The 25,981-nt window shown below is 44.9% G+C and overlaps 1 protein-coding gene across 1 annotated transcript in view; it reads right to left on the bottom strand.

The window, feature by feature from the left end:
* The window catches only part of ABCC1 (ATP binding cassette subfamily C member 1 (ABCC1 blood group)), a 133,929-nt gene extending 113,497 nt beyond the window's left edge, over positions 1 to 20,432 (bottom strand). Inside the window, exon 1 of the mRNA XM_054589627.1 lies at positions 20,335 to 20,432. Within this exon, the coding sequence (XP_054445602.1) occupies positions 20,335 to 20,382 (48 nt within the window). The 5' untranslated portion in view covers positions 20,383 to 20,432. The remainder of the gene's footprint in view (positions 1 to 20,334) is intronic.
* Positions 20,433 to 25,981: the final 5,549 nt, after the last annotated feature.

Raw genomic sequence — 25,981 nt, 5'->3', positions numbered from 1 at the left:
AGCCCAGTCCCCTCTGCCCAGTCCCATGCACCCCCTCCCTATATACAATGCAACCCATTTGTGAGTTTCTCATGTATCCTTCGGGAATTTGCTATGCAAATTACAACTATGCATTCTCAGTTGTCCCTTTCTTCACACATGGGGTATTATGCCAACTGTATCTTAATGCATTCACTTAAAAACTGGATCTTGGAGGCTGGCCTTATCACACTTCTTCCTTCCTTCTGAAAACATCCCCACTCCTCCACTAAATGAGTAAGTACAATGCACTGTGTGTTTACCCAGGTCCCTACTGCCCGCCACTCGGGTTGCTGCCAATCTTTTTCCTATTCCCAACAATGACCCAGTGAATGCCCTTAGAAATTACTCAAGAAAAAGAAAACCTGTAGGAAAGTCTGGCCTCAAGCTAACAGGGCCTCACTTAATCCATCGCTCATGAGCCTCACAGGCAGAAATCAACACAGCCAGGATTAAGTTTGATAACCTGAAGATGCACAGTGAGAATCATAAAAATAATGAATGCTGACCCAGTCACCCATATGAGAATTCAGTCTTTAAAACATGACTAAATATATCCAAAAGAAATGATGTTATCTCAGAGATATCTGTACCCCTGTGTTCACTACAGCATTGTGCACGACGGCCAAGACAGGGAAACAGACTAAGTGTCTGTTGATGGGAGGAGTGGATAAAGAAAATGTGATATATATGATGGAATATTATTCAGCCATAAAAGAAAAGGAAATCCTGTCTTTCGCAACAACATGAATGAACCTTGAGGGCATTATGTTAAGTGACATCATAAGTCAAAGAAAAGCAAAGACTGTATAATCTCACTTCTGTACAAGGACTGTATATGTGGCATCTAAAAAAGCTGAACTCATGGAAACAGAGAGTAGATGGCGGTGGCCAGGGAGGAGGGGATTTGGGAAGATGTTGGTCAAAGGGTACAAACTTCCAGTTGTAAGAGGAATAATTTCTGGGGATCTAAATGGGTTAGATCCCAGCATGGTGATTGTAATTAACACTACTACTATATATTTGAAAGTTGCTGAGAAGGTAGATCTTAAATGTTCACACCACAGAAAAAATAAAGATAAAAAATAAAAGATAACTATGTGAGGTGATATATGTGTTAACTAACATTACTGCGGTAATCATTTCACAAAATACACCTGTTATCACCTTGCCCTAGGAGCTCAGTTGGTTAGAGTGTCGACCCACCATGCCAAGGTTGCGGATTCAATCCCTGGTCAGGGCACATATAAGAGTCAACCAATAAACACATAAGTAAGTGGAGCAAATCGAGGTTTCTCTTTTTCTCAAATCAATACATTAAAAAAAAAAATGTTAAGATACACCTGTATCAAATCATCACATGGTACACCTTAAACTTACACATTTAGCATGTGGCAGGCACAATGTTGTCAATTATATTTCAATAAAGCTGGAAGAAACAAAATATAATTCAGGTTCCTAGACCCCATCGTTGTTCATTTCACCGTTTTTTTTAATGTGGCTACTAGAAAATTAAAACTCCATGTGTGGCTGGTGCTACACTTCCATTGGACAATGCTCATCTAACCACAGAAAGGCAGAGAAACCATCAGGGAAATGACAGCACAAGGGTTTGCTGGAGTACGACACAGCCACAATTTCTGCTAAACACGAAATCCTTTTATTAATATGAAATTAAAACAATGACACGCCACTAGAATACAGGTGATTCACTCTATGTGTTCTACACCTGACAAGCGTTTATTCGTGTTACCTGGGCAACCACCCCTGTCTCCTAACAGGTTGCAGGACTCCCCTCTAGTCCACTCCCCACACAGCAGCCAAGAGGACGGTTTCAGACTGCAACGCTGGTCCCATCGTATGCTGCCCCAAACCCCTCTCTGTAGTATGCAGGTCCAGCCCTGGCTCACCATTCTCATACCACTCTCGGCCTTAGGGACTTTGCACAGTCAGTTCTGTCTGTCGGGAGACCTCCTCTTCCTCCTCACTAACCCGACTTCAACTCAGAAGCATCCTCAGAGAGGCCTCCCCGCCTCCCCACACCCTTCTCAACGTGTCAAATCCCTCAATTAACCACCACGTGGGACTCCGTTATTAAATATGTCCTTCAGGTATTTGTTGATGTTTTATATATTAGCTTATTTAATACTTTATATATGTTATGGAATATGGAACCCAGTACGCAATACATTATGTACAATATATATGCCTAGAACAAGCTACAAGAATTGCCATTTGCGCAGGTCCAGGGTCAGCCATCTCTGGTCCCTGGGCCACATTTGCCGCACTGCCTGCTTTTGTACAGACTCCAAACTAGGAATGTAAGATGTAAAAAAGGTGACTTGCCTTTTGCCAAGGGCAGTCATTTGATGTTGCCTACTGGCCTGCAAGACTTAAAATATTTACCATCTGGCCCTTTATATAAAAAGTCTACCAACACCAGACAGAGGGCCAAAATCTTCAGGTGCCAACAGTTACATAAGTTGCCAATCTGAGGCCATTTATTTTATACGTTATTTCTGCTGCACCTCGTTCTCTCCCCAGCCTGTCAGTTCCACAAAGGCAGTGAATGCCCAGGCTTTGCCCTCTGCCTATCACTCCGCACTCGCTGCGGCTCCTGGCTCATGGCAGGCACTCAGGAAGCACCTGTGGAATCTATGAGCTACCGGAATGAGCCTCAGCAAACTGTAAACTGGATGCAGCCAACATCTGTGACTACCATGCCAGGCACACACCCTGCCAGGTCTTAAGAACACAAAGATGAGTAAAAGGGGTGATGAAAATGTCCCAAAATCAATTGTGGTGATGGATGTATTGTACACTCTAACTATTACAAAGCTGCCCAATGGTACACTCTAAATAGGTGAATTATATGGAATGAGAATTATATCTCCATAAAATTGTTTAAAAAAAAAAAGATGAGTAAGACCTAGGGTCATTTTGACAACATGCAATTTTCACGTTATGTATACTATCTTTAGTATCTAGCACTCAAAAAAAATTAATAAGTACACAAAGACCCCACTTCATCACCTCAGTAAGAGACACAGCATCTAGAACGGACACATTTGCATTTGTTAAAAGACATTTCAACGTGAGGTCTTTTCCCATTGCTATGGTGCTTGTAACTAGATACATGTCCCCTTCACCCAAGGTTTCTCGTCCTTGGCCCTACTGACATTTGGGGCCAGAAGAGTCTCTGTTGTGGGCTGTCCTGTGCGTGGTAGGACAGGTGGCAACACCCCTGGCGTCCACCCCCTAGATGCCAGTCACATCCTCCCCTCAAGCCATGACAACAAAAATGTCTCTGGATATTGTCAACGAGCCCTAGGGGCACAATCACCCTGGTTGAGACTCACTGCCTATTCATCTGCCCAGCTCCTGCCTCCAACACTGAGACCCTTGGACCCGCCTACCTGCATGCCATTCATTCATTCAACACATTCTCTGAGGCCTCTTTTGTAACAAGATTTGTACCAAAAACACCCACATTTGTGTCCTGACTTCAAGAAGGTTGGAATCTTGTACAGGTGAGAAGGCGGGTATGTAACCGGCTATAACAAAAGATTTTAAAAGCATTAAGTGCCACTGAAGTGACACATATAACTGCCAAGAGAAGAGAAAGGGGTTAATTCACAAAGGTAAGGGGACGAAAATGCAGTTTCCTCTCCCACAAGGCAAGGACAATAATCCCTGCTTTTCAGAGTCATTGTGAAGCATTAAATTATTTCATCATCACCTCAACCTTTTGAGGGGGCACTACCATCCCCTTTTGCAGAGGAAGCAAGTAAGGCACAGAGAGATAAAGCAACTTGCCCAAGGTAGCACAGCCGGTAAGTGACAGACAGATACCAACGCAGGCTGCCTGGATGGCTCACCACTACAGTTCCTGCCTCCCTGGGAATTTATGCGCAAAATCACACATGTGAAGACAGATGGGTACGCAACAGCCACTCTTTGTAGAAGTTAGTGTTACTGTTGTTTCCACAGGGGAGCTCAGAGCAGGCACCTTGAAGCATGTACAATCTAAGGAAAGCCAAGAGGCCACGATTTTCCAATGTGGAGACAGGAGGGAACAGTGTCCCCTCCTTCTCCCACTGCTTGGCCAGAAGAGGAGCACACAGTGGGATCCAAGACGGTCACTGGACAAGGGGAGGGTGTATAAGTACATCCAGAAGTAGGACAAAGTGCCAAGAGAAAACTGAGTGACAAACAGAGCTGGGAGGGCAGGCCAGGGCCCGAAAGAGTTAAGCGACGGAAAATGATGCCTCACTTAGGATTCCCACCAGGAAAGTGTTACATCACCCAGGTGCTGAAAAAGCTCCAAGGAATTGTGGAACCCAGAGGGAGTTTCTGCTTACTCTTCTCACTCCCATCTCTTGAACAGAACCAAGAACAGAAAACGGAGGAAGTCGCCAGCGGGCTCAAACACTCCCCCCAAACACCCTTATCCCTTTCCAGGAGCGTCCCAGCTTGCCACCTCCCCATCCCAGGGGGTCTCTTCTCCAAAGTGAAATCTGAGCAATGTTCTCCCATCCTTGCCAGGCAGCATCTCAGTGGAGATGGACCAGGAGCAGGTGGTGTTGCAGAAGGAACTGTGACTCAGCAGTCAAGAGCAAGGGCTTTGGCCCTGAGGAAGTCACTCCACCTCTTTGACTTTCAGCCACTCATCTCTCATTGGACTGTTCACAGTCAATGACAGAGGGAGAGAGTAGCCATTGGTTACTGTTGCTTCTCCCATAAGACTGCTACTATTGATGTTGTCATCATCCTTTGACTGAAACTACAGCACATAAAGCCACATGCCAGAATGCTGAAGCCCAACCTAGGATTTTCATTGTCTTGCTCAAGAATTAACCAGTCATTTGGCACAGCCTGTTGGAAGACTCTACTCTGGCCCATCCCACAGCCCTGCTATTATACCACTAATCTGGGAAACACTCACAATACCTATTTGAAAAATGACAGGTCACTACAGAGGCACTAGGGACGACCCTACCACAGCAGCAGGACGGTGCCATGCCTGAGAGCCTAGACTTGGGGTCAAACAGCTGGGAAGTCATCCCAGCTCTGCTACATATCAGCTGTGTCACCTAGGGCAAGTCATTTAAACCCTCTAAGCCTCAGTTTCCCCATTTGTAAAATGAGGATAATAGCCTACCAACTTCACAGAGCTGTTTTGAGGATTAAGTGAAATGTGTTTTGCACAGTGCCTGGGACCATATGAGCTTAGTTATTATTACATTATAGTTATATTAAATCATCCCATGGCCCTCTCCCCTAGTCTCCGATGCCCTAGATGTAATATCCTCCCCACTATTCCTCAGACAGCCAGTTTTCCCCACCTGGGGACCTCCAACCAGCTGTTCTGGCCCTCGAACGCCCTTGTCCTGGCCAGCTCCTTTGCAGCCTTCCTGTGTTGCCTGAAACACCAGCTGGGGGAGAGCCCTCATCTGGCACAAGCTCCCCTTCTCCCCATTATCCACTAGATCCAAAACCTGTGTATTTCCTTCAGCACCCGTATGTTCATGGGGCAGCACAGGGCAGGGGTTACCGGCCAGATTCTGGAGCCAGAGAGCCTGGGTTTGAATCTGGCTCTGCCATTTACTGACTGGGTGACTTCACCGTTCTCTGTCTCAGTTTCCCCATCCATAAGCTGAAAGTAATCACAGTCCCTACTCCATAGGCTTACTGTCAGGACGAAGCCATTAGCACTTATAAAGCGTTTAGAACAGTCCGAGGCACTTAAGGAAATGCTCTGGAAGTCTACATTATCAACGATTGTCCTGTTGAGGTCTAAGTGTCTTGTCTCTGTTTCCCTCCTGTATGTAATCTCCCCAAAGCAGGACCACATCCTTTTAATTCACCTGCATATCGTAGGTTTTCTTTAAATACTTTTCAACAAATGAAAGAAGGGATGAATAAATCTACCCGAAGAGAAACCCAGAATTATGCAAAGATAAGACAGGACTCCATCCTCTCATTTTTGACCCAGTAACCCTGCTGATGGGCAAAGGTCCAGAGGAAATGAGCAGCAGGCAAAGGAGCAACGTGCACAGGCTGAACCATTCACAGGAAAACTAGGAAGCTCCCAGGCACGCGGGAGCAAGCAAATGGTTACAGGAGATCCTGTTGAGAATGACCAAACTGTCACGAACCAAAGCGGGGGCCACTTCCATCCCTAGAAAAGCCATCAGTAAAGAGGGCGGGCACTGGCCGCGTAGGGCTCATGCTCTCTGATAAGGCTTTTTAACCCTCATGGGAAAGCAGACTGAGAACTAAAGCAAAGACACCACCTCCGAGCAGCACTGCTGAAGAGGAGCTACAATTAAGGGCTGGGGGGGGTTCCAAACCAAAGAAACAGATGGTGTTTCAGGCTGACGGCGAAGGGCATGTTTTCATTTCTCTGGAGATGTTTAGATACTATCATAGCAAATCCTTAAATAGCACCAGGCACAGATCTCAACTTGTCTAATCCCCAAAGCAAACCTATGAGGAGACGGGTACTATCAGTATTCTCCATTTTACAGATGTGAAAATGGAGGCACAGAATGAAAAGTCCTCCTGACGTGGGCCAGGGAGACTGTTCCCCAGAGAACGGGGCGCTCGCTGTGGCTGGCTCGGGGCCAACCGAGAACGGCACCACGGTCCAGAACTTCTTCTATCTCAGCCTCTTCCTAGATCCTCGGATCTCATGTTGGACTGCTGTATAACAATAATGATTATGCCAATTTTAATAATGACAGTAGCATGGCAACAGTAATAGTAACAGCACATAAAAGAACTAGCACACTAATCATATAGTAAGTCATTTCATTTTTCAAGTCTCGGAGGCACTCCCATTATCCCCATTCTGCACAGGAGAAAACGGAGGACCAGAGAGGTAAAGTCACTTGTTGAAGGTCACAGAGCTAGTGAACAGAAGAACCAGGATCTGAACGGCGGCTACACCGTCTCCCTCTTCTGCTATGTTCCTCTAAACATCTTCACAACTGTGGCCTCCACGAGACAGGAAGGCTATGTGTTTCACATGCCACATACATTCCCTAGCAATTAGCATCAAATCTACAATAAAAGAATTAATATACAGAGAGAGGGAGAAATTAGAAGCTAATATACTGCATCAATTCTAAGACCTGTGTTTCTTCACATTTTACTACCTTTGATATCAGTGTGTTTCTCGTAATCAATGAATCCTACAATCTTTACTGGCCAGTTGCATAGCATAACATTTCTGAAACTGAGATGCATGTCACAACTGCCAGCCTCTTAGGTTCTGTGAAATGTGGTGAGCTCCTGCCAAGAGCCTGGCCTCTTTTTCGATCTAACTGCAACATGAAAGGATGGCAAGAGGCTTTTTCCTAAGCTTCCAGGCACAAGAAGGAAAAATGGAAGTACGCCTGCGTCTTAGCCAAGCAAACCCTAGGAAAGGGGCAGTAAGCTGTCTGGCTCCACCTCCTTACTCCAGCTCCATAACCACCCAATTAACTTTAATGGAGGGACAAGTGTAATTGCCAAGCTACCTGACCAGGCCAGCTTCAAGCAAAACTGCCAGCAGCCTGATCTGATCACCTCCACCTGCCAGTTGCCTTCTTATCTCCACAGTCCCTTCTCCAGGCCAGGTTGTTTTTGCCAGGCAGAGAGGAGGCAATAAAATCTCTTTCTCTGCAAGGAACAGCTCTTTCAAACTGTATGATCACCAAGTGGCCATGGTTTCTGCCTGGCCCCAGAGAGAGATCCTCTCTGTAGCATAGTATTTTTTTCCAAAACACTGACTCGGATAGGGTTTGTCTGGCAAAGGGTTATTTAAACCACTTGAACTTCAGGGTCCATAAACTCCTTTCTCCCCAATTTCCAAACAGAGAGAGTATGACTAGCACATGACAGTATTTCAACCTCAACACTACTGATATTTGGGTCGCAATAATTCTTTGTAATTGGGTGGGGAGGGATTGCCCTGTGCATTGTATATAAGCAGCAGCCCTGGCCTCTATCCCACTAGATGTCAGGAGCGCCTGCCCTCCAGCTGTGACAACCAAAAATTTTTCCAGATGTTGACCAATGGAGGCAAAATCTCCTGGAGCTGAGAGATCAATCTAGGCAGTTTGCAGAACGTCCTACTTTTTTCCTTTTAGTAGTGACATATGTAATAGCTATTAAGTAAAAACACGACCAACCTTTGACTTCATAGGTATTCTAAACTGATATGAAACTTCCTTTGGGACATTTTTATGTTTTTTAAAAGGGAACTGATTGAAAGTATTATGTAAATAAGCACAGACACTGGCTGGCTTACTCAATCGCCCTTTCCCAACTCCCTTCCCTCTTGCTGCCTCCCACTAAAGAAGCATAAAACTAGAAGTAAATGCTAGCTTTCCCTGCCTCCCTCACAGCCAGAGGAGGTCAAGCCCAGTGCAAGGCTATTCAGGGGACCCTCAGACACTGCCGACCAAATGGGGCCAGGCCACGAGACCGACGGGCGAGAGCTCTGTCTGTAAGCACAGCTCATGACCCTCAGCGTTTCCACCTCCTTACTCGGAGGCATGTAAGAGGCTGAGGGCGAGCCCCTCTGCCACCACCCTGCAAGTCTCCCTTTCCCCTGGTTCTCCCTTTGCAGGTAAGTTAAAAAGCAAGATTAAAACCCACTGCCTCCGGAGGGAACAATTATTAGCCAATTAGTTAATTAGGTTCATGTTGACATTTCAGGTAAATACCTGTTCATTACAGATGGGCCATTTCCAACACACACTAGTAAAGGAAAACAAAAAATAAGTGTTTTCACTGGATCCCACTTTCATTTTTAAAAAATACTGTAATTTAGGACGTGTGGAGAAAAGAGATTGAAAGTTAAAATGCCAACGTGCCAAGAAGACACTGTTTCTGGAAGAGTGTGATTCCAGAGAATTTTCATGTTTTACTCTATATATTCCTTGACCGTTGCATTTTATACCGTAACTTTTGTAATATCAAAGAACAGAACCAGTAAAAGAACACAGTCCCTTTAAGTAATTCAATCACTACTATGTTTACAGCAACAGAAAACCTGAACTTCCCAAGCATGTAAATGTCAGCAACTCTCAGTCGTCATAACCCACCTGCATTCACATGCCATTGATCTAGATACTTAACAAAGTCTCCTTAATCCTAAACTACAAAGAAAATCTGCAGAATGAATTTCACACACATCCCCCCAACTTCAGAGCTGACACCCAATACCCTCACATGCCTCACCGAGACCCAGGCACCCCCACGGACACCCTATAACAAATGGGTGATTCACCTGAACTGTCTGAGATGGTGGGGACAGGTATCTGAACCCCTGGGCTCAGGCTGAGCTCCATTCTGATCCTGCCTAGGGCCGCAAGGACCGGGAGGTCACAGGGAGGTCATAAACCAGAAGAGAACTGCCGCACCAGAAACCCCCACTCAGTTGTCCTCAACTGCCCACCATCATACTTTGCTGTCTAACCTCTTCCTCTGTAACCACAGTGAGTATCTGCTGAGTTTAGCTAAGCAACCTCCACATCTTGCCTCTTTCCTTGCTCACAACTCTAAGATGCGCAGCATGATCATGATCCCCACTTTACAGCTGAGGAAACTGGGGCCCCCAGAAGTTAAGTAAGTAGCCCAAGGTTGCACACTGGGAAGTGGCAGGACCAATTTTCAAACACCAGTTCCTGAAATGTGGCCTCTTGACCCCAGCCACATGCACCTCTGGCTTTCTTTGGAGCTGGAGCTTCTTCTCAACCAACCATCCCCGCGCCTTCAGGCCCCAGTGCTCATCCATCCCTACTATATCCTCTTTGAGAATAAAGAGTGTCTGACCCAGGGGTGAGCCCTTTCTCCAACCCCTCCCCCACCTTGTATGCAAGCAATTTGGTGGTGGGCCGGCCCTGATTCAAGCACCAGGTGCGGAAAAGCCCACCTACTAGGGAAACTGTAATCTATAATACCTTGAGTCTTTTTTCCTCAACCCTGGGTTAGTGAATTAATGATCTTGAGGAAGAAGCCTTATCGAAGACTCCTAATCTTACCAAATTATAGCTACCAGGTTACCTTTTCCAGCACCCAACAACTCCAACTTCCCCCTGAACCACTGGTCTCCAGCCTTGCAAAGCTGATCGGAGGGACTGGAGAACACTCTGTCATTCATACGTATCTATCACCTGTTCTTAGTACTATTGAAAACAACAACAATAATAACGTGTACCCTTAGACCCCGCAAGAATGGCGAACTGAACCAACCCTTTTTAAAAAACAAACAAGGCTATAGCTAGAGCAAAATCTTTTCAAATGTTCTGAGATACTCCACTCCTGAAAATATATTCTAAGGAAATAAATCAACAGGTACTATTCATATGACGACATTCATTACTATGTTTTCTTAAAAAATTTTAAGAAAATGTTTTTACCATTAAAAAGCACTTAATGTTTCTTTAAAAAGAAAAGGCGGGGGAGGCAACCTAAATGTCAAACCAAAGAATAGTAATTACGTAAATTAGTCCACCAATACCAGGTTTGGACATATAAAGGTATAATTTTAAAAGTTATGTAGGAACATGGGAAAATTCTTACAACCATAAAACAAAAAAAATGTTGGACAGAAAACGGCAGGCAAGCCCTGGCCAGGCAGCTCAGTTGATTAGAGAGAGCATTATCCCAATAGGCCAAGGTTGCAGGTTGGATCTCCTGTCAGGGCTCGTACAAGAAGCAACCAGTGAATGCTAAATAAGTGGAACAACAAGATGTTTCTCTCTCTATCCCCCCTACCTCCTCTCTTTCTCCCTCCATTCCTCTCCCCTTTTCCTCTCTCTCTAAAAAGAGTAAGTAAAAAATAAAAAATAAATAAAATGGCAGGTAAGCTATTAGTGCAATCTTGAAAAACTACATACATATCTGGACAAGAAATTGGATGCTAACAGGCAAACAGGCCAAAAACGGCTTATGAAAAAATATCTGCAACACACATGACTCACACAACGGCATGATTCCCAATAGAACAAGAGCTCCTGAAAATCAATAGGAAAAAGGCAAGCCTTTATAAAGGTGTACGAAAAGGACTCAGAAAAACTTACACAGAAAAGAACACCCAAATCACCAGGGACTATGTTCCAGAATACTCAGCTTCAACTTCTAAGGGAAAAGAAGATGGAAATAATTCCTGTTCATCAAATTAACATAATTCAGCCATGTTCACAGCTGGGAAGGATACAGAGAAAATGCAAGCTCCCATTTACTGTTGCTGGACATGAACTTGCTACAACCCTTCTGAAAAATAATCACCCAATACCTATTAAATATAAAAAATGTATGTATGTTTGGCCAATGCAAATGATGTTTACTGGAACACTGTTTACAGGAATAAAAAATGGGAAAAGAATGCAAGCAATGGATATTAATAGAGAAATGGATGAATTAATTATAGCAGATCTACACCCTGAAATGTTAGACTACTATAAAGAACTAATGAGATTCTATGTATTGACATGTATGATAAATAAAAATAAAATTCAGAGTAATAATTATAACAGAACCTATTTATCTGAAACATCTGTGTATATGTTTTTATGATTATAAAAACAAGAAGAATATCTTGGTTATCAGATAACTCAAAGAAGTAATTTAACTTGTTAATGACCTAAATATCTCTATGTCGTTTGTTTTGAATTTAAAAAACTGATTAAACTGGAAAGTTGGTGTAAAAATTAAATTACAGTTGCAAGAGCATGGTGGAATTATGAGTAAAACTTATACATGTTGTTAAATTGTCTCATCAGTTTCAGAACATATCTTTAAAACTGGAACGAAACCAAGCACACTCTGGATGGAACCCCCCTGGAACATAAGGTTTAACCCTTCTCACTATACAGGAAGCAAGGAGAACCTGGTCAATTCCCAGCTTGCTTAATACTGTCAAATGCCAGGAACACAACACGTGCTTCATAAATGCTGGTGGGTCCATTACTGGGAGTACAAACTATGGCAGCCACCTGGCAATTAGCACTATCAAATTTCAGTGTGCACCTATCCCTGAACCCAGAAATTTCTCATGAGGGAATTTATTCTGCTGAGTCATTTATATCTGTTTGCATACACGTGCAAAGGTGAGTGCCCAGGAATGGTCCAGGCGGCACTGTTTTATCACCAAAAACCTGGAACTTATCTCAATAATGACCAAGAGGGGGTTGGGTGAATATATAGCAGAGTCATATAACAGGAGACTGTGTGGCCTGTAAAAGAAGTGTTACTTCTTTTTCCTTTTGCTTTGCATGGACTTAACATGGAAAAAAATTATCATTGGTTTTTAAGTTAAAGAAGTAAAATACAGAACATTAGTTAGAATATGAACCCATCTAGGAGGGAAAAAGAGAGATGTACACTGTCTCACTCCTTCATACATTTTGCATATGCTTAAATTTTTTCTAGAAGGACACCCAAGAAACTATCATCAATGGCTGCTTCTGGGAACAGAGAGCAGGGAGGAAAAGTACCGAAACTTTTACTTTCCATTTATATTCTTCTAAACTCTTCACCTTTTAAAAAGTAATGGCACAATCGAAAATGTCACTGTGTAAGAGATTCCTCATACAATCAGATCAACTCAACAGCTAGTTTTAAAAGAAGAGTTTTCTAGCAATCCACAGAGAAAATAATCTTAATCACCTAAGAAAGCATCTCATCATCTTAAGTGGTCATGTAAAAGCCTTTGGACTTGGTCTGAAACTGAAGAGTTTCAACTAAAGTTCTGAAACCGATCAGACTAAATTCTCTCTCTCTCTCTCTCTCTCTCTCTCTCCCTCCCTCAATTGAATTTTAAAAACCTGAGAGTCAGTCAAGCATAAATGAATCAGAAGCCCGCACTTTTGTTAGGGCCCAAATATTGCTCCATCTCCCCGCCAAGCTGGGGTAAGCTTCTTCCTCGGAATTTCCAAGCCCTCTTTATTACCACAAGCCATTTCATTAGTGCTGTATGCATTTCTGCAGAATGCTCTGGACCAGATTTTTATGAGACAAGCTCTCCAGTTCCTCTGAGTTAAGTTCAGTGATACTTTGATAATACGGAGCACCCCAAGGCCTTTAGACTTGCTGTTGTCTCTATCTGGGACATCTTTGCACAGCCAGCTTCAGGCCGCAGGTCAAATGTTACCTCCTCTGAAAGGCCTTCCCTGGACATCCCTCTCTCATAGCTTGCACCTGACCCTGGGCCTTCCCAGTTCATGTCGTGTCAGCACTTAGCACCATCCAAAATCATCTTAGTCTCTCCCAGTGTAATCTCTATGGGAGCACGGACCTTGTCTGTCTAGTTCATGGCTATAGTCCCAGTGTCTGGAACAGTGCCAACACACAGTAGGTGCTCAGTTAATGACACAAGACTAAATGAATAAAAGAGAAACAGCTGTGGGAGGAACAAGACAATGAATCCAGCACTTTAAAAGAGCACATTTAAGTTCTTCATGCTGGGAAAACTTAGGCACTTGAAAAATGACCTCCGAAGAGGAGGGCATCCCCACGCAAGTAGCTACCTGAGAAGCCAATAAAAGGTAAACTGAATTTCTCAGAGAGAAAACTCACAGACAGGGAAGGGGAAAGCCCTATCAAACCTCAATTACTACCTGAGGGTAAGAGTCACCCTCCCCAGTCATCTAGAGGCACTTTCCAGAACTTGGCAACCTCCTTCAGGAGATGAACCCCACAATTAAACCAAGGAGACACTTAAGTAGAATCTTGCCTTCATTAATTGTCCACAGACCCTGGGGCAGTTTATAATGAAGGAGCAGAGCTTCAAAGCCAACCTCTAAAGACAGACGTTTTCACCCTGGGACAGAACCACCGTACCTCTCAACCAGCATGGATTAGGGGAGACAGACACAGCCCTCAGCGAAAAGAGGCAAACAGCATGAAAGCAGCTGCATGGTTCCTGTCCAGCTAATCGGAGTTTAACCTCCTTGCCTTCTCATTAAGCTCCTCTAAGGCAACCCCAATAAGCCAGTTACACAAGTCCAACAGCCTAAAAACTCTTAAGGAAGTGGAAGGATGAGGACCAAAGTCTCGCCCCAAATTTCTTCTCTACATTCCTCCACACCAATGGCTATGTGACCTCACCTTCTAAGGGACAGTTGACAATGTATGCAGACATTTCTGTTGTCACAAGGGGGGGTACCACTGGCATCTAGTCCATCAAGGCCAGGGGTGCTTCTCAACCTCCTGCAATGCTCAGTACAGCCTCCCACAACAGAGAACTATCTGGCCCCAAAGGTCAAGAGTGCTGCGGCTACAAAACTGTGCTCCACACCTTCCACCCCACCCCCAAACTAGCTTCCTCAAAGGCCCCCCCCCTCAACTCTTAGCTTTCAAGAAGTACAGGTTCCAACCTCCACCGGGACAGACACTGCCCCAGTTTCTATGCCAGGCTGGAGGGAGCACTCGCCTCAGGATGTTCAAGCCCTTGTCATTATCCACTCCCACTTTATTAGCACTTCCCCACCCCCCGCCCCCGCCAAAATGTTCAGGCAAGTATTTATGGGCTAGAGTTTTACTGACCATTAAGGTCTGATAATAAAAGCTAGACCTTATCCCGCCTCAAAAATCTGGCGTTACAGACAAATTAGAATCAGAGGCTGGTTTCCAACTCCTCCGACAACATGGCTGTGCAAGAGCCAGGACGCCTGCCTCATCAGGCTAGCGATTCGGATAGGCCCCGGTCACTTCCCCAGAAGGCTGGGCTTTGAAGCAGGGGGTGCCAACTCAAACACCTACAGGTGCCCGATGGATTCCAGCAGTGAGAGGAGCAGACCAGTTGGGAAAGCACAATGAAGAAATGCAACAGATACAGGACCTTAGAATTGAAGCTGCAATAAGGAGGTGTAGGGATGACAGCAAAATGAAACAACCCAGCTGACCACTACCATGTACTAAGGCAGGCCCCATGCTCTCAAATCTTGTGATTTTTCAAGAGAAGTCAGAAATCCAGATTTTTCTGTGAAATCTTACAATCAATAAATATTAGCAATTACAGTAATTCGTAATTAAAATAAAGCCAAACTAGCACACTTGTGGGCTAGCTTTAACCCCCAGCTTGGAACTTCTACCCCAGACTCTAAAATTCAAATGTTAAGTCTCCTGTGTGTAAGGCACTGGATCCTGGGAAAAGACAAATGGACAAGACTCAGTCTGACCTTTGCAAGATAAAATATAAGCAGTCAAATGTAGAAGCTGGGAGGCTTGGGCTACCTGAGTAGCCATTCGAGACAGATAACTATCATCCTTAGGGATTTCGGAGAAAGGCTTCAACACAGCTCAAAAGCTATTCCATTACTTCATGTCATTCAGTCATTCAACAAATGTTTACTGAGCACGTACTATGTCCAGACATGTTCTAGATGCTAGGATTACGGTCATAAACAAACAGGCAAAAATTCCTGCCTCTGTGAAGCTGACCTTTTGGTGGGAGTTTATAGAGAGTAAAAAACAAAAATGTTTTAAAAAGTAAAATATTTGGTCCATTAGATGGTATTAAATAAGTGCTATGGGTGGGCGGTGGAAGAGCAGGGACTACTTGGGTGAGGTGGCCTCTGAACAAATAATTGAAGGAGAGAGAAGATTCCAGGCAGGGAAAACAGCCAGTACAAAGGTGCTGAGGCAGCACTGTAGCTTGCGTGGCTGCACTGAGACAGCCAGCAGCAGGCAATACGGTTAGAGGTGGTGGCACCAGATGCTGCCAGGCCTAGTAAGACTTCTGAGGCCTTTGGCTTTTACGCTGAAAAAAGTGGGAGCCACTGAAGAGATTTAAGCAGAAGGGGGACAGGATCCCTCTGGCAGCTGGTTTGGAACTAGACTGTAGGGTCAAGATGGGAAGCAGGGAGAGCAGTGAGGAAGGAATGTTCAAATCCAGAAGTGAGCCAATGGCTCCAGCCAGAGAGGTCGTGGGGAAGGCTACCAGGGAATCGGCTGAGATCAGATGTGGAATGGGAGGGAAAGGGGAGGTGTCAAGGATGATGCAGGCTTTTGGCCTGATCTTCTGAAGACAGGGTTGCCATTAACTGAGATCGGGAGAGATGGGGGTAGAAGGTGCCAAGTTCCATTTGTGAATGGATAACTTGGAGATACCCAGGTGGAGATATCAGTTCCTAAAAGCTGAGTCCATGAGGGGAAACAGATTTTTCATCCACCAACATGGTCCAAGGCCAGGGAACCCCAAGGCTCTCACAAATGAAGTTGGTCCAAGCCCTTCATTGGTCCCTGCCAAACAGGCCAGCTGTGGCTTCCTTCTGCAAGGCCCAAGGGCAACCCAGGGACCCCATATTAGGCCTTGCCCTGCCCTGTCCTCTCAAAGGTTCCCCTTTTCTCTTTTCAAAGCCATTTACCTTATTACCTTGTCACGCTGCCATAATGGGCCTTAGAGTTAACCTGCATGAAATGAGGTGAGTGGAGGGGAGGCCCCATTAAGATCAAGGGTCCCTCTGAGCTCTAACAATCCACAAGGAAGAGAGAGAGGAAAAAAAAGTGGAGAGAAGGATGGACAAAAAGGTGAAGAAGAGAAGAAGGCAAAGTGATGAGCCTAAAACCAATGGATTTCCCCAACAGAAAAAATTTCGGCTCTTCATATATTGTTGTGAAGCCATGGGAAACTATTAAGGCAGGAGTTAGACTGACTCTAAGGCCAGACCTTACCCTAAGAGGAATTTCTAACAGGTTCTAAAATATTCCCCCTTCTCACGCTCATTGGCAACTAATTCAAATATTCAAGGGTTTCCTGAGTTGAAAGATGGCTCAAAGCATCTCCACAGCAAATGGCACCAAGATCAAATATTAACTAGAGAAGTCTAGTTGGTGTCAACTGCTCACAATTACTGAGTGCTAACTGTATAACAAGCAGCAACATTCTCAGTTCATGTCAAAAACTGGCTCGTTTATTCCTCACATTACCACTATCTGCTTGTACTATCGGGCTGACCAAAAAGTTCAGTTGGTTTTTTTCCATAAGATGGCTCTAGTAGCGCTTGTTGCCTGTAACTTCATTTGAAACAATTTTGTTAGATTGTATTGGGACAGCTGTCATATCATCAGCGTGCATTTTTAAAAACTTATCAAAATTGGTGAATTTTTGTGGAGCCATTTTAATACTGAAGATGGAAGAAAATATGCAACATTTTTGGCATGTTATGCTTTATTATTTGTGTGGTGTATGGAGAAGGTACTGTGACTGACTGAACGTGTCCAAAGTGGTTTGCGAAGTTTCATGCTGGCGATTTCTCACTGGACCATGCTCCACAGTCTGGCAGAGCAGTTGAAGTTGACAGTGATCAAATCGAGACATTGAGAACAATCATTAATTATACCATGCAGGAGGTAGCCGACATACTCAAAATATCCAAATCAATGAAGTTATTGGTGAATGAAAAAATGGGTTTTTATGGGAAAAACCAAATGAATTTTTTGGCCAACCCAATATGTTATCACCCCCATTTTCTGTGGAGAAACTGAGGCATGGGGTGGGGAAGCAACTCACCTAAACTGCAGAACCAGGATGTGAAGCCAAGGAATGCAAGAACTCATTCTGAGCCACCACATTACCCTGCTTACTGATTTGTTTTATCTACTTTTCTACATTTTCAATTTTTCTACACTGGCCATGCAATCTATTAATAAAAAAAAAAAAAAAAAAAAAAACATTTTTATTTAATTCTTAAGGAGAGGCCCAGGCCCATTTTCTCAGCCATCATTCAAACATCAGCCAAAGAATAGTCCCTCCTACCAGCCCACACCCCACTGCAGACACCCCCAATGAAAAAAGCAAGCCAAGTAATGGTGTGCTCTGCCCCTATTTTCTCTTTAGATAACGAAGTTCCTCTTCTTTCATCTCAGAGAATTTGCCTTAGTGAAGTCAGTTGTCAGTGGAATCCTCGCCATGGGCCATTTCCAGTCTAGTTTTTCTGGCAATTTCCTGTAGCTCAGAGGCAAGCACTGGCCCTGGAACAAAGCTCTAATAATAGTGTCACCTGGACTAGTCACCTTGATTTCTAAACACTTGTCCTTGATCAGGGAAGGAACCAGGCATAAGTGAGTAGGTGACTCAATCTCATCACCACTCCCTGAATAAAAAGCAGGTCCAAAGGAAAGACAGGCAACTCAAAACACACAACTTCATCTTCAGAAAGAATAGCAAGAACCATTGTTGAACTCTGTGCAGGGCACAGGCTGAGTCACTTACATAGATGAACTCATGTACTTTTCCTAACCTTAGGAAGTTAGGGTGCTTTTGGTCCCTGTCCCCATTTTACAGATGAGAAAACTGAGGCATGGAGAAGCAAAAGGTCTTGCCCAGCATTGCAGTTATCTAACATCTGGGTGGCCAGTCTCTCCTGGCCTTGAGCATGCTAACCTAGAAAACACAAGCTACCTGCTTTTGTTACATTTGGTTTCTCCTGCTATCTGGAAGTTCTTATGCCTCAGCTGTCTGCTCTCAAACTCTGGTTCCAGGGCACCCTCAGAAACTGGGGCATCCAGTGAGTCCAGGTATCCAGAGGAAGGAGTGGTAGAGGGAAGTCTGCAAGGCCAAAGACAGGGAAGAGAGAAGGGTCTTGCAGACGTGAAGGCCAGTCATTTGGCAATTTCCACAGCAAAAAGTCCCGGCAGGGGGAAAAAAACCAACTGGTTTCCCAGATGAGCTTCTTAAAAGAAATAAATGAAGGACACCCCAAACACACTCGACTTTAGAAAACCTCATTAGCCATCAATCAGATGTACATCTTGATGCAGAATCTAATTAATTTATGGTTGCCTATATTACCCTGCCACTTAGAAAAAAAGAAACAAGGAAATACTCCAGAATCCACAACAACACTAGACCAGATCTCCACCTGCATCCTTGCAGAAATCATCTTACTGCTGTCCTAACTGGCACAGAGAACAAGGACTCCACATGTTTTCCTCTCTGCTAGAGTTCCACTTTGCAATGGCCTGCTTTCTAATCACTGCCAGACCCTAAATGCAAAGCTGTCTCCAGCCTTGATCCCACTGGCCTGAAAATGAGAGACTACCAAGGTGTACTTGGTTGTGCTACAAAATGATACCCCTCCAAAAGAAATCATTCCTATGGGGCCCTCAATGATGACTTTTTCAACACTCCAAACGCAACTTGTAAGAAAAGGACCACAAAACAAGAATGTATTTTTGGATACTAATCACCAGTTCCTAAGAGCCAAGGGTGTTTCTCCTGACTCCTAAACAGAAGTGGAAAAACTATGATGTCCAGATCTGTGTACTGTGTTCACAAATAATCAGTATGGCCTGACACAGAAGTATCCTCCTGGAACAAAGGAGGAAATCGCATTAGAAGGAAGCTAAAGCCACAGATCTTGGAATTAAACCACAGAAAGCAGACTCCAGGGACCCAGCCAGGCTCAGCACTGAACATTCAGAAGAAAACTTGCTGGGGTAAAAAAAAAAAAAAACAGGCAGAAGTTCCACAGAGAAAAGCCTCAAATTACAGGCGTAGGAGGGCACACCCAAGAGTACCAGGGTCCTGGGCATCCTCAGCAACACCCCAAACCTGTGGAGAGTCAGGCTAGACATGGAAGGGGTGAGCAGCCCTATCTTGTTTCCTGGCTGTTCTTCAAACTTCCCCAGTTCTTCCCAAGTTCTCCCAAACACTCCCCAGAGTTATTAAGCTGGAAGAAAGTATAAGATGACAAAAAGGTGTGACCACCTGAAAGTTACGTGGATGAAAAACAACTGGGGCAAACCTCAACCAATCACTGGGAAGCCCTTTCTACAGCCAGAGCCCCTCCTCAGTTCTGTCCTGACAACGGGGCCTTCTTTGTGAAAGTGGGAGCCCAACTCACAAAGGAGAGGGGAGAACTTGAAAGCAGGGAGATAACCCCCTTTACCGCCCTCCATCTCTGGTGTTCCCTTCCCTGGAAGATAATTTTTGATCGGAGAGGGAACCCCAAAGCAGGAACGACCCCTCTTTTCAACCCCGTCCCACAGGCTCTGGCCCCTCACCTTTCCCCCCCATACCCCCCAACCTGGGCACATGCAAACCTCTTCCCCCTCTTTACCCTACCCCCGCAAGCCTGCTTCCCAGGAACTGAGTCACCCAAGTTTTCTTCATCAACTGCACTCCCGAAGGGGCTGGCCGCGGGCGAGCGGGGAGCGGAACCCCCAGGCCGGCGGCAGAGCGGGGAACACCGCGCTCGGGTAAGCAGCGGGTGCCCAGGAGCTGCGGGCCCGCCCGCCCGCCCAGGCTGGCGCTTTCCCCCTGCGCCGGCCTCCCTCCCCAACACCACGCGGCCCGGGCGGCCGCCGAGCACGTACCCAGAAGGGGTCGGAGCCGTCGGCGCTGCAGAAGCCCCGGAGCGCCATGCGGTGGGCACGGGCACCGGCGAGAACCGGCAGGCTTGGGGCGGCGGGGCGGCGGGGCGGCGGGCAGACAGGCCCGGCTGCTGCTGGCGGCGGCAGCGGCGGTGGTGGCGGCGGCGGCGGCTGGAGGCAGCGGGGAGGGGACCGGGACCGCAACGCCATCTGATTGGCCAGAACGTCACGGGGATGCAGCGGGCGCCGCCCAGCCCAGGCGTCGGGCTCCCCTCCGCAGATTCTCTGCTTGCGCCCGGCGTGGAGGTAGGGGCAGCGCCCGCCGGTAGGCGCCAGGGGTCTGGAGACTGCTTTGGCTGGCTGCCTTACCCCTGATCCCTGGCGCCCAATGCCACCCCCTTCGGCCCCGGGAGGGTGTTCTAACCCTCCAGAAGCTGCTGGGATCGTTGCGTCCAGACCCAGGCAACCAGCTTTCAAATCCTGCTGTAACAACAACGATGACCGCAGCAACAGTAATAACAAACGGGAGAATATAACATGTCCTTGGCCCTCTATGAGCCAGGAGCGGGCCAAACATCAGCTGCGTCCTTATTGGATCCTCTGACTTCGCTTTCATGAAGGAAGAAAACAAGGGACAGTCAGGTTGGGTTGCTTTTGCAGGGTCACAAGGCTAACCTAGCAGCTGACTCCAGAGTTGACACAGAAACGTAGGAGGTGGGTACACCTACGTATCTGTTAGAGAAACAAGCTCAGAGAGGGGAAGTGACACAGCTGCTGAGTAGTGGAAAGGGGATTCAAATCCATGACCAGCCTGATTCCAGAGCGCTCATGGCCCAAGGGTTCCAATCGCCACCCCAAACAGCTATTGTCCCCACACGTGTGAAAAGGACCTTAGTATTTTCTTGACCCCCTTTGAGCAACACTCAGGAAATAATCACGTTTTTGAGCCTCACTTTAAAGGTAAATAAACTGAGGCCTACACATACAGTAATAGTTAACAAGCATTCACAGTCATGATTGGGGCTTCCTAAGCTTGTGTTCTTAACAATGAACGTAACTTGGGTAATGGTCACAACAACCCCATGAGGTAAATCATTTTATTTTCCCCATTTTGAAGGTGAGGAGACAAGCTCACCTTGCTGAGGCAAGGTAATTTGTCAGGATATGTAGACAGGATGTGGCTAAACCAGACTTTGAACCCAGGCAGACCGATTAGGAAGGAAGGAATCTATAATGCTAACCATCCTGCCATATTGCCTCAGAACTGTTTAATGCATAGGCAGCCAGTGACAGAAGAGCTAAGGCTGGGGCCAGGGAGACTAGGCTTTCACTGTGACACCAGCAATGCCTTTCTTCCCTCCTCTCCCCCTTAATCCCTTGACTAATGAGTAGTTTCCATTACATACACACACATGCACACACACGCACACATCAGCTGCACCAATTAAAACAGGAATGGTGATTGAACTTGAGACCCCACCCCCACCCCCACCGAAAGACCTAGTGAGGGAGGGAGAGGAAGGAGGTAGAACTGTTGTCTGATTTTTTTATTGGCCCAGGTTCCCCTCAGGGTGAGTGAGTTTTTTAAGGGTTAATTAATTTCAGGTGATAGTGTTCCATGTGCTATTGCCTTAACATGTATACATTCAACAAACCCTTATTAAGCATCTACTATATGTCAGGTCTTACTAGGAACAAGATTAAGTTGTTGCTCTTATGGAGCTTAAAGTGTTGGGATTTCTTGTGGGGGTTTTTAAATGCCTTTTTATGGTAAAAGAAGAGGTTAATCAAATAATCACATTAAAAAGGGAGTACTTACAGCTCTGGAAATAGCTAGGTGGAACAAGTTGGAGTAAGAGGGCTTAAAGGGTCCTGGACTGCTGGTGATGAAAGTCAAGGAAGGCTTCCTGGAAGAAGGAGTTTTTGAGCTGACATACAAGTGATGAGTCTGATTTCGTGAGGCCTGGATTATGTTCTAGGCTGAAGAAAACAGAACAGACCAGGTCCTTGAGGGAACCCAAAGACAGTCTGGGTGACAGGAATTCAGAGAAAGAATCACAAGGGATCAGAAAGGGCCAGAACACTCAGGATCTGAACACTTGTTAGCCAAGGGAGGGATTTCAGCTCAATTCTAAGAGCAATAAGGAAGCCAATGCTGGGTTCTAAGCAGAGCACGAGACAGGGTCAGATTTCTTTCCCTTCTTATCCAAACGTAGTTCATTCACTCTTTCAACAGATATTTTTTCAGCAATCATATAAAAAGGTGTTCAACACCATTAGTCATAAAGAAAATGCCAATAAAATCCCAGTGAAATAACATCACACACCCATCAGAATAACTGAAATGAAATGCCAAGTGTTGGCCAAGATGAGGAACAACTGAGACTCTCACACCCTGTTGGTAGAAGTGTAGATTGGTTCAACTGATTTGGAATATGGTCTGGCAATTTCTTCTAAGAATAAATATCCAACTACGTAGTAACACAGCAATTCCACTCCCTTCCAAGAGAAAGGCATGCTTATGCCTATCAAATAACATCTACAAAAAATGTTCAGAACAGCTCTACTCAAAATAGCCAAAACTAGAAACAACCTAAATGTCCAGCAGTAGCCAAAAAGTTGTGGCATAATGACGCGATTGATTACTATACAAGTTTTAAAAGGATCAAGTTATAAACACATGGAACAACAATATAGATGTATCCCATAAAACATCATATGGAACGAAAGAAGCCAGACACAAGAGTGCATTTTCCATAAACCCATTTAAATGAAGTTCAAGAATAAGCGATACGAATAGATGCTGATCAAAGTCAGAATAATGGTGACTTTGAGGGCATGATCAGGAAGAGATACAAGAGAGCCTGCTGCAGACTTGGAAATGTTCTATACCTTGATCTGGTGGTAGTTACATGGTTTTTACACACACACACACACACTTTAAAATTCATTGAGCTAGATGTTTAAGGTTGCTGTACTTTACAAAATGTATACCTTATATTAATATTTAAAATAGAAAATAAATAAAAATATTTATTGGGGCTGACCATGTGTCAGACACTCTATTAGGTGCTGTAGACACAGCAGTGGACAAAACAAAGATCATTGTTCCTCTGAGAAAGATGCAGAGGACACACCAAAATCATGAGTATACCTTTTCCCTACTATAATGAGAAGGGAAATCCTGAGAATTTGAAGGAAAAGTTCTAGGGGATCCCCAGGGAAGAGCCTCTAAACTGTTTCAGAGGAGATGCACAATAAGCCATCATATCATTTTAAGAGGAATAAAATGCAGAAATAAAACAGAGTCACTATAGTTGAACTGCTAAATTCCTAAAATCAAGGAGCTTGAGGCTTGAGGAAATAATTCTATTCTTGTTTGAAATATTCTGGGAACTTAATTGGTTGAACTTTCTAGTCCTGTGTTAATACCTGGATATGCTGGGTTAGACAAAAAGTCTGTTACCTTTTTTCCATGAAATAAAAGACACATTTTTTCTTTTTCTCCCATGACTATTGATTTGGATATTTTTAGTATATTAGCTATCTCCCACTATTGGATTCTAGTGGGTAGAGGCCAGGGGTGCTGCTAAACATCAACCGATGTGTAAGACAGCCCCACAGCACAGAATTATGCAGCCAAAATTATGTGGTCAATAGTACCAAGAAACTTGGCAAACCACTTTTGACACATTCAGTCAGTCACAGCACCTTATCTATACACTGTACAATCTTTTTTGACATTTCAGTTGTGTTTTTACCTCTTGAAATAATAAAGCATAGTACACTAAGAATGTGTATTTTCCTCCATTTTCAATATTGAAATGGCTGCACAAAAATTCATCAATTTTGATAAGTTTTTTAAAAAATGCAAACTGAGGACAACTTCCAGTCAAGATGGTAGCATAGGTAAACACAGCTTGCTTCCTCGCGCAGCCACATCAAAATTACAGCTAAAATATAGAACAACCATCACTAAGGGCTGTCAGAAAGAGAGTTTAATGGAAGTCTGACAACTATGGAATTTAAAAAACCACATCTGTCCAGACTGGTAGGAGGGGCCGAGACAAAGAATGGGCTGGTCCTACACCCATCTCTGGTGGATAAAAATCAGGAAGGATATGTCAGGAGTGAGGAGTCCCAGCCTCACAACGAGGTCCCCCAGCCCAGGGTTCCAGTGCCAGGAAAATAAGTCCCTGTAACTTCTGGCTGCAAAAACCAGTAGGGAATTAATCACTGGAAGAAAATTCTAGAGTCCTGAGCAGTTCCCCTTAAAGAACCTGTATGCAGACTTACACAGATGCACTCCGTCTGAGCTCCAGTACCACTAGGGTAGCAGCTTGAAGGCACCAGTGGCACACAGGGAGAAACTGAAGTGTTTGACATCAAGGCGAGAGCTGGGAGATAGCTTTCTCCCAGATGGAAAAGCAGGCAAAGGCCATTGTCCCTTTTCTGTGCCTTCCCCACACAGAGCCTCAGAGCCAGCAAGTGGGTGTGATATATAAGACTCCATCAACCTGGCTAACACTGTTGGCCCTGCCGAGGAGATCCCCTGAGATTCCCTCCCACCCAACTTAGGGGCCCATCCAATCTATTAACCATGACCTTTCCATATGAATGGCTGGTCTTGGCTCACGCTTCACAACTTCCTAAATCCTATCAAACAAGCAACAGCTAAGTGGTCTCAGGCCTAGCACTAGCAGAATCCACCATAGATTCACAGCTTGGCTTCCCCTGGGAATCTCCAAGTACAGCATAAGTAACAGCCATCTCAGATTGCTTTATACCTCATGCAGGGTAGCCCTAGGTAAAACACAGGTAGGGGGTGACCTTGACCTGCATCTCCTGGGAAACCCCAGGGCCAGCACACCCAATGGACAGCTCCAGACCACATCTGAGCACCTCCACCCTGCCCCAGCACAGCTGATCCTCCACATAGGGCAGAGGTTGGTGGTCTGTGGTCACAGCCAGTCCTTGCAGCTGACTAGCCTGAGTAAATCCCTCCCATTGATCTGCCAACAGCAATCAAGGCTCAACTACAAGAGGAGGGTATACTCAGCCCACAAAAAGGTATACTTTGCGCTCCCAGTTTGGGTGATAGGGGAGTCTGTGCCACTGGACCTATAGGACATCTATTACATTAGGCCACACTACCAAGACAGGGAGTCATACTGGCTCTACCTAATGCATAGAAATGAACACAGCGAGGCTGCCAAAGTGAAGAGACAAAGAAACATGGCCCAAATGACAGAACAGGTCAAACCTCCAAAAAGAGAACTAAACAAAATGGAGATATGCAATCTATCAGATACAGAGTTCAAAACAGTGGTTATTAGGATGCTCAAGGAATATAGAGAGGTCCTCAACAGCATTAAAAAGATCCAGTCAGAAATGAAGGCAACACTAATTGAAATAAAGAACAATTTACAGGTAAACAATAGTAGAGTGGATGAAGCTGAGAATCAAATCAATGATTTGGAACATAAGGAAGCAAAAAACAACCAATCAGAACAAAAAGAAGAAAAAAGAATTTTTTAAAAATGAGGATAGTATAAGTAGCCTCTGGGACAACTTCAAGAATTTCAAAATTCACATAATAGAGGTGCCAGAAGGAGAAGAGAAAGAGCAAGAAATTGGAAATCTATTTGAA

This window comes from Pteronotus mesoamericanus, unplaced genomic scaffold (assembly GCF_021234165.1).
Source record: "Pteronotus mesoamericanus isolate MK-2021 breed Mesoamerican mustached bat unplaced genomic scaffold, CSHL_Meso_final scaffold_167, whole genome shotgun sequence".
Classification (NCBI taxonomy): Eukaryota; Metazoa; Chordata; class Mammalia; order Chiroptera; family Mormoopidae; genus Pteronotus; species Pteronotus mesoamericanus.
Note: the sequence above shows the minus strand (reverse complement) of the source record. Positions and strands in the feature narration are given on the sequence as shown.